This window comes from Microcaecilia unicolor, chromosome 3 (genome assembly GCF_901765095.1).
Source record: "Microcaecilia unicolor chromosome 3, aMicUni1.1, whole genome shotgun sequence".
NCBI lineage: Eukaryota > Metazoa > Chordata > Amphibia > Gymnophiona > Siphonopidae > Microcaecilia > Microcaecilia unicolor.
Window position 1 is genome coordinate 243,283,643 of NC_044033.1, and position 12,768 is coordinate 243,296,410.

Here is a 12,768-nt window from a genome sequence, read left to right on the forward strand (position 1 = left end):
GTTCTACCGCCTTCCCGCCTCCGGAAAAGGTTCACTTGCGGATTAATACCTTTCAAATATTTCAAACCTGTAATGACAGAGAGAGGGAGAGCATAAGGAGAATACTGGACATGAGTATCAATAACAACAACAGGAAGCCTCACATTAGTGAGATTCTATAACAAAGGGCATATTATGCTGCACTTTTCATTACCATAGTACCTGTCTGTGTTAAAGGTCAAGGTTTATTTTCAGAACTACAGAGGGTCCTTAACTCCTTCCACCAGGATACTTATGTTTTCAAAGCTCCAAAAATTCTCATCAGTTTTAGGCAAGTGTTGCTTTTCTTAGAGCTTAAGTGTTCCTTTAATTTTTCTACTCCTTTTACAGGCAGCCAAAGTAACACTGCTGAGTCCACAGTAGAGATTCTGAAAATGGAAGAGGATCCCCTCAGTGTCAGCAAAGACCTAAAGGATTTAACGGTATAGGGGAGGGTCAGGAGATTGGAGTTATGTGATCCCTCAATCACCTGGGGAGGGGGGACGGAAAGATGCTGGGCAGGGTTTTTGTGCCCACCCACTTTGGGTTCAGGCCTGCCCCAAAGTTGGGAGTCTGGCTACACCCTTGTCACTGACAGAAGCCATATCACCAAGAGGGGCATAATCGAAAGGGGTACCCAGGTTTTTCTGAGGACGTCCTCACAGGACATCCCCGTGAAAGGGCGGGGAAACTCGTATGATCGAAACAAGATGGACATCCATCTTTCATTTCGATAATACGGTCAGGGATGCCCAAATCCTGAAATTTAGGTCGTCCTTAGACTTGGTCGTTTCTGATTTTCAGTGATAATGGAAATTAAGGACGCCCATCTCAGAAACGACCAAATCCAAGCCCTTTTGTAGTGGAAGGAGCCAGCATTCGTAGTGCACTGGTCCCCATCACATGCCAGGACACCAACCGGGCAACCTAGGGGGCACTGCAGTGGACTTCAGAAATTGCTCCCAGGTGCATACCTCCCTTACCTTGTGTGCTGAGCCCCCCCCTCCCCAAACACCACTCCCCACAACTATCATAGCCCTTAGGGGTGAAGGGGGGCACCTACATGTGGGTACAGTGGGTTTCTGGTGAGTTTTGGAGGGCTCCCATTTACCACCGCAAGTGTAACAGGTAGGGGGGATGGGCCTGGGTCCGCCTGTCTGAAGTGCACTGCACCCACTAAAACTACTCCAGGGACCTGCATACTGCTGTCATTGAGCTGGGTATGATATTTGAGGCTGGAAAAATATTTTTTAAATTATTGTTTGAGGGTGGGAGGGGGTTAGTGACCACTAGGGGGGTAAGGGGAGGTCATCCCCGATTCCTTCCGGTGGTCATCTGATCAGTTCGGGCACCTTTTCGTGGCTTGGTTGTAAGAAAAAAAGGACCAAGTCAAGTCGTCCAAGTGCTCGTCAGGGACACCCTTTTTTTTTTGATTATGGGTTGAGGACACCCAAGTGTTAGGCACGCCCAAAACCCGCCTTTGCTAGGCCTCCGACACGCCCCCGAGAACTTTGGTCGTCCCTGCAACGGAAAGCAGTTGGGGACACCCAAAATCGGCTTTCAATTATGCCGATTTGGGTGACCATGGGAGAAGGACGCCCATCTCCCGATTTGTGTTGAAAGATGGGCGTCCTTCTCTTTCGAAAATAAGCCTGCAAGTCTATTACACAAACATCATAATGAAACTGTGGCTGAGGGTGTCCTGTTTGTTGTTCCAGGCATTGGTCACATTCAAGGATGTTGCTGCTTATTTCTTGGAAGTGGAGTGGGACATTCTGGGAGAATGGCAGAAGGAGCTGTATAAGAAGGTCATCGAGGAGATTCATGACATCCTCAGATCACGAGGTAAATATGTCTTCTGTATCATGTACCGCACAAGCACATTATGGAATCAGCGGTATAGAAATCACAGGCATTTGTTCCCATGGGCACCTAAAATTTAGAATCTGGTTTCTGATGCCATCTCATATCCAACAAGAGCTAGTGAAACAGCTACTACTGCAGGCTTTGCAAAGGTGCTGCTCTGTGCTGTAAGATAAAATATATACCTTAAACTAGAGGCTTCACATGAGACCAGCAGGAGTCCATTTCCCTTTTCTATACAGACAGCTAAACAGCAGAAGCGATCCAAGAGTCAACTGTAATGGAAACAGGACTCAACCTGGCCAAGTTGACACTTGGTGGTTACTGACTTTTGGAATTGGACCAGAGCTTTTTCTATGCAGATGCTGTTGGCTGCATTCTTTTACTTTTGACATTGGACCTCATTTTTCTTTTAAATGCAGGTATTGCAGTACATGCTTTGAATCTGTGAATATATTGTGGAAACCTATATGACCCCTGCTGAAGGTTTTCCCAAAACTTGTCAGGTTGAGTCCTGTTTCCATTAAAGTTGACATTTGGATAAACTCTGTGTTTGTCCTTGGATCACTGCTGCTGTTTGGTTGGCTGTTCTACTGTCTCCTATTTATTTCTGCTTCCCTTTTTGGTACAACAACAAAAATTTGGCACCGAAGACAAGAGGGAGGATTTGCCTGTCAGATTTCTAGCTGAGAGCTGTGTTAAGGAGCTTCACGTCTGCTGTAGACTAGTCACCTGTACTCTGTGTTACCCCTGTAGATGGTAACCAGCCTGCTTATTTTCGAAAGAGAAGGCCGTCCATCTTCCGACACAAATCGAGAGATGACTGTCCATCTCTCAAGTCCGGCGAAATCGGCATAATCGAACGCCGATTTTGGCCAGCCTCAACCGCAGTCCGTTGCGGAGCTGGCCAAACTTCAAGGGGGCGTGTCAGAGGCGTACTGAAGGCGGGACAGGGGAGTTGTTAACACATGGCCGCCCTCAGCCGATAATGGAAAAAAGAAGGGCAGCCCTGACGAGCATTTGGCCGACTTTACTTGGTCCATTTATTTTCATGACCAAGCTTCAAAAAAGTGTCCAAACTGACCACCGGAGGGAATCGGGGATGACCTCCCCATACTCCCCCAGTGGTCACCAACCCCCTCCCACCCTAAAAAAAAAAAAATTAAAAACATTTTTTTGCCAGCCTCAAATGTCATACCCAGCTCCATGACAGCAGTATGCAGGTCCCTGGAGTAGTTTTTAGTGGGTGCAGTGCACTTCAGCCAGGCGGATCCAGGTCCATCCCCCCCCCCCCCCCCACCTGTTACACTTGTGGTGGTAAATGGGAGCCCTCCAAACCCCCCCAAAACACACTGTACCCACATGTAGATGCCCCCCTTCATCCCTTAGGGCTATAGTAGTAGTGTACAGTTGTGGGAGTGGGTTTTGGGGGGGGGGGATTTGGGGGGCTCAGCACCCAAGGTAAGGGAGGTATGCACCTGGGAGCAATTTCTGAAGTCCACTGCAGTGCCCCCTAGGGTGCCTGGTTGGTGTCCTGGCATGTCAGGGGGACCAGTGCACTACAAATGCTGGCCCCTCCCACGACCAAATGCCTTGGATTTGGCCGGGTTTGAGATGGCCGGCCTCAGTTTCCATTATCGGCAAAAACCGATGCCGGCCATCTCAAATCCGGCCAAATCCAAGGCATTTGGCTGGCCCCAACCGTATTATCGAAATGAAAGATGGCTGGCCATCTTTCTCGATAATACGGTTCAGGATTGCTCTTTGCGGTGCCGGCCATATAGATGGCCGGCGCCGTTCGATTATGCCCCTCCAGATGTCACAGAGAAGATCGACATCTGTAGTGCCTCCACCTAGGGGGGTCAGGAATAGAAATGACTGTACCAGCAAACCTCCAGTGTTTAATCTTAATGAAGTGACAGGCTGCACCCTCCTCTCTCCCAGCTTTGTCAGACAAAATACACACTGAAATATATATATATGCTCACCTCCCTGCAGTCACTCACATACTGCTCTATCAGAACAAGAAACTCCTCAGGGATTCTATAAATACAAGTTAAATGTAATTTTCCTACTTTTTATTGACAGGTTATTCAATTGTTAATCCTGATGTTATATTCAAGATTAAAAAGGAAGATGAGAAATATTTCATTCAACACGTTGAGCAGGAGGGAAAAGAAAACCTGAATGACCCCACAAAGAGTAAGCAAATGGTTTTTGATTTAAAGGGCTCCACATTTTCAGATCACAGGAAATGGGACATTCACATCACATGATTAGAGAAAATCTGTTTCCTAATTTAATATTATCTGATCTTTGGTGAATCCTTTAGATGTGCTTTTTTTTTTTTAACAGGCCTTCCGATTGTAACATCCGTATTCTCACTGAGTATTAAACAAGAGGAAGATCTCCCCCTAGTGGATCATCTTAAATCAGAGATGTCTGAACAGACCCTCCCTTCTGTAACAAGTAAGTATAAAATTTCTCCTGCAGCTTTACTAAGGACAACCTGGACCATTTAGGAATTGAGCACTAGTAGGATAAGAGGCCGTCATCCTCTTTCCTCCTCCCACTGTCTGTTTCCCTACTTTGGATAGAGCAGGCTTCCTATGGAGACGGAGGAGGCAACTGGTGGACTATGATCAGGCTTGTGAAACCTTTCATCCTAAAGCGTCAGGGTGTTGAGAAATCTGTATTATTGAAAGGGCTGGTGGGGATGGAGGGGCTTCTGCATTGCTACGAGGGGGTGCATGACTGATGAATGTGATTCTCTTTGACTTAGCTATGATGGTTAGTGCAAATGACTGTACATAATGTAGTTACAGTAGTGCAAAACCAGCAAGAGTCATAGTAACAAAGACTAAGGGTCACTCAATGAAATTACTTGGAAATACTTGTAAAACAAATAGGAGGAAATGTTTTTTTCACTCAACGAATAGTTAAGCTCTGGACCTCTTTGCCAGAGGATGTAGTAATAGCGGTTAGCGTATCTGGGCTTAAAAAAAGGTTTGGACAAGTTCTTAGAGGAAAAGTCCATAGTCTTTTATTGAGACAGACATGGAGAAGCCACTGCTTGCCCTGGGATTGGTAACATGAAATGTTGCTACTATTTCGGTTTCTGCCAGGTACTTGTTACCTGGCTTGGTCACTGTTGGAAACACGATGTTGGGCTAGATGGATGTTACATAGTGCCTAAGCACTACTCTTAACATCCACCTGGGGTTAATACTGCGTCCACCAAGAGGGTCTAGCCAGGACTGCCCAGGCCTGCTTTCACCTGCGCATGTGTTCCTATATTGTGTTGAAGGTCATGGTTTCTTTTCAGAATTACAGAGGGTTCTTAACACCTTCCACCAGGATACTTATATTTTCAAAGCTCATAACATTTTCATCAGTTTTAGCCAAATGTTGTTTTTCTTGGAGCTTAAATTTTCCTTTAAAACCTGAAGTTATTTTTCTACTCTTCTTACAGGCAGCCAAAGTTATATTGCTGAGTCCACAGTAGAGGTTCTGAAAATGGAAGAGGATCCCATCAGTGACCAGCTGGAAAATAGAGAGGACGATATGGATTCGAGGAGTAGTGAGCCAAGAATTACTTCATAATAAAATCCTTCTTATGTTCTGTGGAGAATTTCTGCATTTTTCACTAGAGGCCAACCACATTTTGGTTTCAGTTTCTGCTTTGACGCCGAAACCAGCATGAAATATGTGGTTGACCTAGTTTCAGCTGAAAATGCCGGTGCTGTGAAGCCCCCACTCCCTCCCTGCTCTCCCCAACCAGAAAGACCCCATTTCCAGACCCAGCCATCCAGTGGAGGCGGTCCACTCCGGCTGCACGCTGCTGGAGGGGTGCAGGGAGCAGCTGCACGGCTATCGACTCCGCTGGTTCCCTGCTCCCTCTGCTGCTACTTCCTGTTCCGGGGCAGAGGGAGCAGAGAACCAGCAGAGTCGACAGCTGCTCCTAGCACCCCAACAGGTAAGATGAATGCACCTGGAAGGGGGGGTCGTGCTGCTCCCAGGAGGGGGGTGGACAACGTTGCACCCCGGGGGGGAGGGGTGCAGTGGCGATCCGCCCCGGGTGCTAGCCGAAAAGGAACACCACTGCAGCCATAAGTGGCAGCTGCCCTCCTAGGCTTACCATTTTGTTTGTGGCTAGTGGGGGGGCCCACATCAGCTCCTGCATCAAAATGGCTGCCAGAACTTCTAGCAGCAGTTATTTTGAGATTGGAGCCGGCAAGGGCAGGAGCAAATAAGGTCCCAGCAACCATTTTTACACAGCAACTGATGGGGACTACTCCTAGTCTTCTGCCCCCTCTTGCCAACAACGATGCAGAGGGGCTGTGGCTGACAGCTAGTTCCGGGAGGGGGGGGGGGGGGGGCTTTTTCTGGTTGGGAAGGGAGAGGAGCAAAGCTATTTTCATTTTTAGCTTCAGTATCGGCCAACACAGAGTAGCCAGTTTTGGCCACAGATTCAGTTTCGGTCAGGCTATAATTTTCAAATGAATGATTTTCAGTTACATTTTTTTTCTCTTAGTAATTAGAATTCAGTTTTCTTAACCACCAGGCTTAATCGATAAAGACGCCCAAGTTTTGCTGAGGACGTCCTCGCAAAACGTCCCAATGGAGGGCTGGGGAAACCCGTATTTTGGAAACAAGATGGGCGTCCATTTTTCGTTTCGATAATACAGTTGGGGACGCCCAAATCTTGACATTTAGGTCATCCATAGAGATGGTCGTCCCTAGACTTAGTCGTTTCTGATTTTCGTCGATTATGGAAACTAAGGACGCCCATCTCAGAAACGACCAAATGCAATCCCTTTGGTTATGGGAGAAGCCAGCATTCGTAGTACACTGGTCCCCCCGAAATGCCAGGACAGCAACCAGGCACCCTAGGGGCCACTGCAGTGGACTTCAGAAATTGCTCCCAGGTACATAGCTCCCTTACCTTGTGTGCTGAGCCCCCCAGCCCCCCCAATACCCACTACCCACCACTGTACACCACTACCATAGCCCTAAGGGGTGAAAGGGGGCACCTACATGTGGGTACAGTGGGTTTCTGGTGGGTTTAGGAGGGCTCAGGTTTACCACCACAAGTGTAACAGGTGGTGGGGGGGATGGGCCTGGGTCCGCCTGCCTGAAGTGCACTGCACCCACTAAAGCTGCTCCAGGGACCTGCATACTGCTGTGATGGACCTGAGTATGACATTTGAGGCTGGCATGACATATTTTTACAGATGTTTTTTGAGGGTGGGAGGGGGTTGGTGACCACTGGGGGAGTAACGGGAGGTGATCCCCGATTCTCTCCGGTGCTCATCTGGTCAGTTTGGGCACCTTTTTGTGCCTTGGTCGTAAGAAAAACAGGAACTTTTTTTCCCATTATGGGTCGAGGACGTCCATGTGTTAGGCACGCCCAAGTCCCGCCTTCTCTACGCCTCCAACACGCCCCCGTGAACTTTGGCTGTCCCTGTGACGGAAAGCAGTTGGGGATGTCCAAAATTGGCTTTCGATTATACTGATTTGGATGACCCTGTGAGAAGGATGCCCATCTTCCAATTTGTGTTGAAAGATGGGCATCCTTCTCTTTCAAAAATAAGCCTGCAGGTGTGAGTTGTTCAGAGTTTTTAGTCAGTGAATATAATCAGAGTTAAGGGAATCACTGCTGAGAATGAAGTGAGGATGAGATGTCAAGAGCCAGCAGATGAGATCAAGATTGTCTGTTTCTGTTTGTTCATGTGTCAATGCCCACTTGCATCTGTCTACAAGAAACACCTTTTCCTGTTATGTGACATGAGCCTTAGCCAAGCAAATGGCATGTATATATGTTTTATTTAGTGGCTGTATAATTTATATACATGCTCTCATTTTTATCCTATAGATGATGGGTTTGGGAACAAGAGAATGAGAGAGTACAATGAGCAGCAGAGAGAGGAATGGAAAAACAAAGACAGCCCAGATCCTTCAGTTGATCGTCTGGAAGGTATTGAACAAGAAAGGAATTCCACCTACTATGCAAATCTCAAGCAAAATCAAAGACTCACTAGAGAAACACTTCTTCAGAGCACGGTATTCGAGGAAAGGTTCATTGGGAAGTCAGACCTGACAGAGCAAAAAGAAATTCACAGCGAAGACAAGTCATTCCATTGTACTGAATCTGGAAAATATTTTACATGTTCTGTACATGATAGTCCGATATCTGAACTGAGAAGATATACATTAATCAACACAAGCAAGAACCAAGTGCATAAAATAAACTGCCGCAAGGGCGCAAAGCTATTGAAATGTCCAGTCTGTGATAAACATTTCAGTCAAAATTACCTTAGAATACATGAAAGAATCCACACTGGAGAAAAACCTTTTAAATGTTCTGAATGTGAAAAATGTTTCCTTTCCAAATCAACTTTACAAAAGCATGAAAGACTCCACACTGGAGAGAAACGATTTACATGTTCTGAATGTAATAAATGCTTCACTCAAAAATATAGCCTCAGAATACATGAAAGACTCCACACTGGAGAAAAACCGTTTAAATGTTCTGAATGTGATAAAAGCTTCACTCGAAAATATAGCCTCAGAATACATGAAAGATTCCACACTGGAGAGAAACGTTTTAAATGTTCTGAATGTGATAAGTGTTTCCATTCTAAATCAAGTCTACAACTGCATGAAAGTCTCCATACAGGAGAGAAACTTTTTAAATGTTTTAAGTGTGATAAATGTTTCCATTCCAAATCAAATCTACAAAGCCATGAAAGAATCCACACTGGAGAAAAATGTTTTAAATGTTCTGAATGTGATAAAAGCTTCACTCAAAAGTATAGTCTCAGAATTCATGAAAAAATCCATACTGGAGAGAAATGTTTTAAATGTTCTGACTGTGATAAATGTTTTCATTCCAAATCAAATCTACGAAAGCATGAAAGGCTGCACTCTGGAGAAAAACCATTTAAATGTTCTGAATGTGATAAATGTTTTGCTTATGAGAGTAGTGTAAGAATTCATAAAAGACTCCACATTGCAGAGAAACCTTTTAAATGTTCTGAATGTGATAAAAGTTTCACTCAAAAAATTAACCTCACAAGTCATGAAAGACGCCACACTGGAGAGAAACCTTTTAAATGTTCTGAATGTGATAAAAGATTCACTGGAAAATATTATCTCAGAATACATGAAAGAATCCATACTGAAGGAAAACTACATAAATGTTCTGAATGTGATAAAAGCTTCCAGCAACAATATAAACTCATACTTCATGAAAGAATCCACACTGCAGAAAAATGTTTTAAATTGTTAGAATGTGATAAAAGCTTCTTTCAAGAAAATAGCCTAAAAATTCATGAAAGAGGCCATATTGGAGAGAAACCTTTTAAATGTTCTGAATGTGCTAAATGCTTTGCTCACAAAAGTAGTGTCAGAATTCATAAAAGACTCCACGTTGGAGAGAAACCTTTTAAATGTCCTGAATGTGATAAAAGCTTCACTCAAAAAATTAACCTCAGAAATCATGAAATACGCCATACTGGAGAAAAACCTTTTAAATGTTCTCAATGTGATAAAAGATTCACTGGAAAATATTACCTCAGAATACATGAAAGAATCCATTTTGGAGGGAAACTATACAAATGAACACAATGTGATAAAAGATTCCATCAACAATATAAATTCATACTTCATGAAAGAATCCACTCAACAGAAAAATATTTTAAATGGTCTGAAGGTGATAAAAGCTCCATCCAAAAAGAAAAATTGTCTCAGAATTCATGAAAGGCTCCACATTGAAGCCTTGTAAATGGTCTGATCTCAGAATTCGTAAAAGAATCCACATAGAAAAAAAAAAACCTTTTAAATGTTGTTAATATGATAAATGTTTCCATTTGAAATCATATCTAAGAAAACATGAAAAAATCCACATAGAAGAAAAATGTTTTAAATGTCCTGAATGTAATAAAAGCTCTAATTAAAAGAGTGATCACAGAATGCACACAAGAATCGACACTGGAGAGAAACAATTTAAATGTCCTGAATGTGATAATAGAGCTCAGCATGCATAAAAGAATCTGCATTGGAAAATACCTTTTAAATGTTCTGAATGTGATAAAAGTTGCAATATATTTTATCTTCACAAATGTTTATAAATAAAAGTTAAAAATACGCTCACAGTTTATAAAAGAATCCACAATGGAGAGAAACCTTTTGCTTCTATTTATTGCATCTTTATAAATGTTCATAAATGAAAATTTTAAAAAAGCTCACACTTGGAGAGAAACCATTTAAATGTTTGGAATGTGATAAAGTTTCAATCAAAAAAATTCACTTCAGAATTCATGAAGGAATCCACATTTAAGTAAAAACAAATGACAAGTTCATTAGTACAATGAGAAATACAACCATTCATGGAACAAAACTGGACACACAAAATGTTTAAATTAGCCTCTCCTTAACCATAGGGAAAAGGATTGATAATTACAGCCCAGGCCAGAAACAAGATGATTCATAGAAAAGTTCTGTGAAACAAAATGAAGTGAGGCGAAACCAAGGAGGATACCAAGAAAACGTTATTGGGTTTCTAAAAAACGACCCGACACGGCCGTGTTTCGGCCCTAAGGCCTGCCTCAGGGGTCTTGACCAATCTAAGTAAGAAAAAATAATAATAATAAATAATAGTGTAATTTGAAAATAAAATAACAGTATCAGTCATTAAACATATACTGAAAATTACAGTAAAAAAAATTAGAACAAGTCATTTATAACTAGTAAAAAAGCCCCGTTTCTGATGCAAATGAAACGGGGGCTAGCAAGGTTTTCTTCTGTGTGCATGTGGGAGTGTGTGTATCCCTGCCCTCTGCCCTCTTTCCCCTCCCCCCTCCAAGTCCTTCACTGCTTTGCTGTGTTTTCCTTCACTGACTGTTTGTGTTACAGAGAGGGCGGGGCAGACACTCATGGGGAAACCGGATATCTCTCCCCCTTCACACTTCCGGCTGGAGGCTTCATAGAACCTTGGTGTTGCCTTTTATATAGAGAGATAAGAACAAACTTTTAAAAATGTGGAAAAATTAGTGAACAAATAAAACGCATGGTATGACATATTATAAAATAAATATTGTATCTTAACAAAAAAAAATTTTAACAAATAAAACTTTTAAACCAAACATTTTTTTTTAATCAGACAATAATTCATATATGTACATAAATAATAGGATCACTGTAATCAAAACAGAAAAAAATTATTAAATGTAATATTTATACAAAGAATTACATAAATACATGCAAATGATAATGTAAAAGATAATGCAAAAATTATTGAACCAATAACAAACTTTTTAGGAATATGTATCTTAAAACATGGTGATAAGATATGGAATGCTCTACCCACAGACCTGAAATCAATTGTCAAAACAAATAACTTTCGCAAATCTCTGAAGACATACTTCCTTAACAAGGCCTACAACGAGAACCAATAGCTTCACGTATCCAATTTCCCAACCCAACCAGCTATGAAAATCCACTTCTACAATCACTCGCCTAATCACTTCCTCTTTCTTCCCTATTTAATCTCTGCACACTACTAACTGTATCTGATATTCTGGAATGACAATGTCATAACAAAACAATGTAAGCCACATTGAGCCTGCAAATAGGTGGGATACAAATGCAATAAATAAATAAATAAAGTACATAAGTAATGCCACACTGGAAAAAGACCAAGGGTCCATCGAGCCCAGCATCCTGTCCACGGTAGCAGCCAATCCAGGCCAAGGGCACCTGGCAAGCTTCCCAAACGTACAAACATTCTATACATGTTATTCCTGGAACTGTGGATTTTTCCCAAGTCCATTTAGTAGTGGTTTATGGACTTGTCCTTTAGAAAACCGTCTAACCCCTTTTTAAACTCTGCTAAGCTAACCGCCTTCACCACGTTCTCCGGCAACGAATTCCACAGTTTAATTTTGCATTGGGTGAAGAAAAACTTCCTCCAATTTGTTTTAAATTTACAACACTGTAGTTTCATCGCATGCCCCCTAGTCCTAGTATTTTTGGAAAGTGTGAGCAGACGCTTCACATCCACCTGTTCCACTCCACTCATTATTTTATATACCTCTATCATGTCTCCCCTCAGCCGTCTCTTCTCCAAGCTGAAAAGCCCTAGCCTCCTTAGTCTTTCTTCATAGGGAAGTCTTCCCAACCCCGCTATCATTTTAGTCGCCTTTCGCTGCACCTGAAATTATGAATTATGAAAAGTTGAATAATGTGGAATTAAAAGTACCTCAGATGTTGCAGTGTAATATTATACACCGATGAAAATTTGCACACAATTGTTGTTAAATCAAAAACTTCTTTGGTCTATATATAAGTAAATAAATCAACACAAAATGTTTGAGAAAAAATAAAATACATTAATTGTATGAATTAAATTTTAAAATATGACATGATATTGATTATAATTAATTATAAATATGCATGAATTAAACAATATAAATATATGTACTTTAAAAGCTATTGGAAAAAAAGACAAATTAAATGGTCATAAAATGTTGAAAAATGAATTAAATATAAAATGTTAAACACAAATTTGCACACAATTGTTAAATCAAAAGCTTAGTTGGTCTAAGTAAATAAATCAACACAAAATATTTGAGAAATACTATTTACAAATGGAATATCATAATTGTCAAAAGCTAATATTTCTGGAGAATATATTTGAATGGTGTACATGAACCTTGAATACTGCAAACAAATACTGCTGTTGAACAAAGAGATTTATGTTGCTTCGTTAAAATGATTATATGATTATATTCCAAAAATAGGAAAAAATTCAGTGAAAGTAAACTGTTTGTGCCTTTCGTGCCACGCCTCCAGAGTCTCCAATCACTGCTGGGCACTACTCACACA

General features: G+C 41.9%; 1 protein-coding gene across 1 annotated transcript; it reads left to right on the forward strand.

The window, feature by feature from the left end:
* Positions 1 to 3,997: 3,997 nt before the first annotated feature.
* Positions 3,998 to 10,082, forward strand: LOC115466405 (gastrula zinc finger protein XlCGF26.1-like). Its single transcript, XM_030197607.1, has 4 exons — positions 3,998 to 4,083; positions 4,237 to 4,350; positions 5,354 to 5,461; positions 7,757 to 10,082. Exons 2-4 carry the CDS (start codon positions 4,320 to 4,322, stop codon positions 9,502 to 9,504), a joined length of 1,887 nt encoding a protein of 628 aa, XP_030053467.1. The 5' UTR covers positions 3,998 to 4,083; positions 4,237 to 4,319; the 3' UTR covers positions 9,505 to 10,082.
* The last annotated feature ends 2,686 nt before the right edge of the window (positions 10,083 to 12,768 follow it).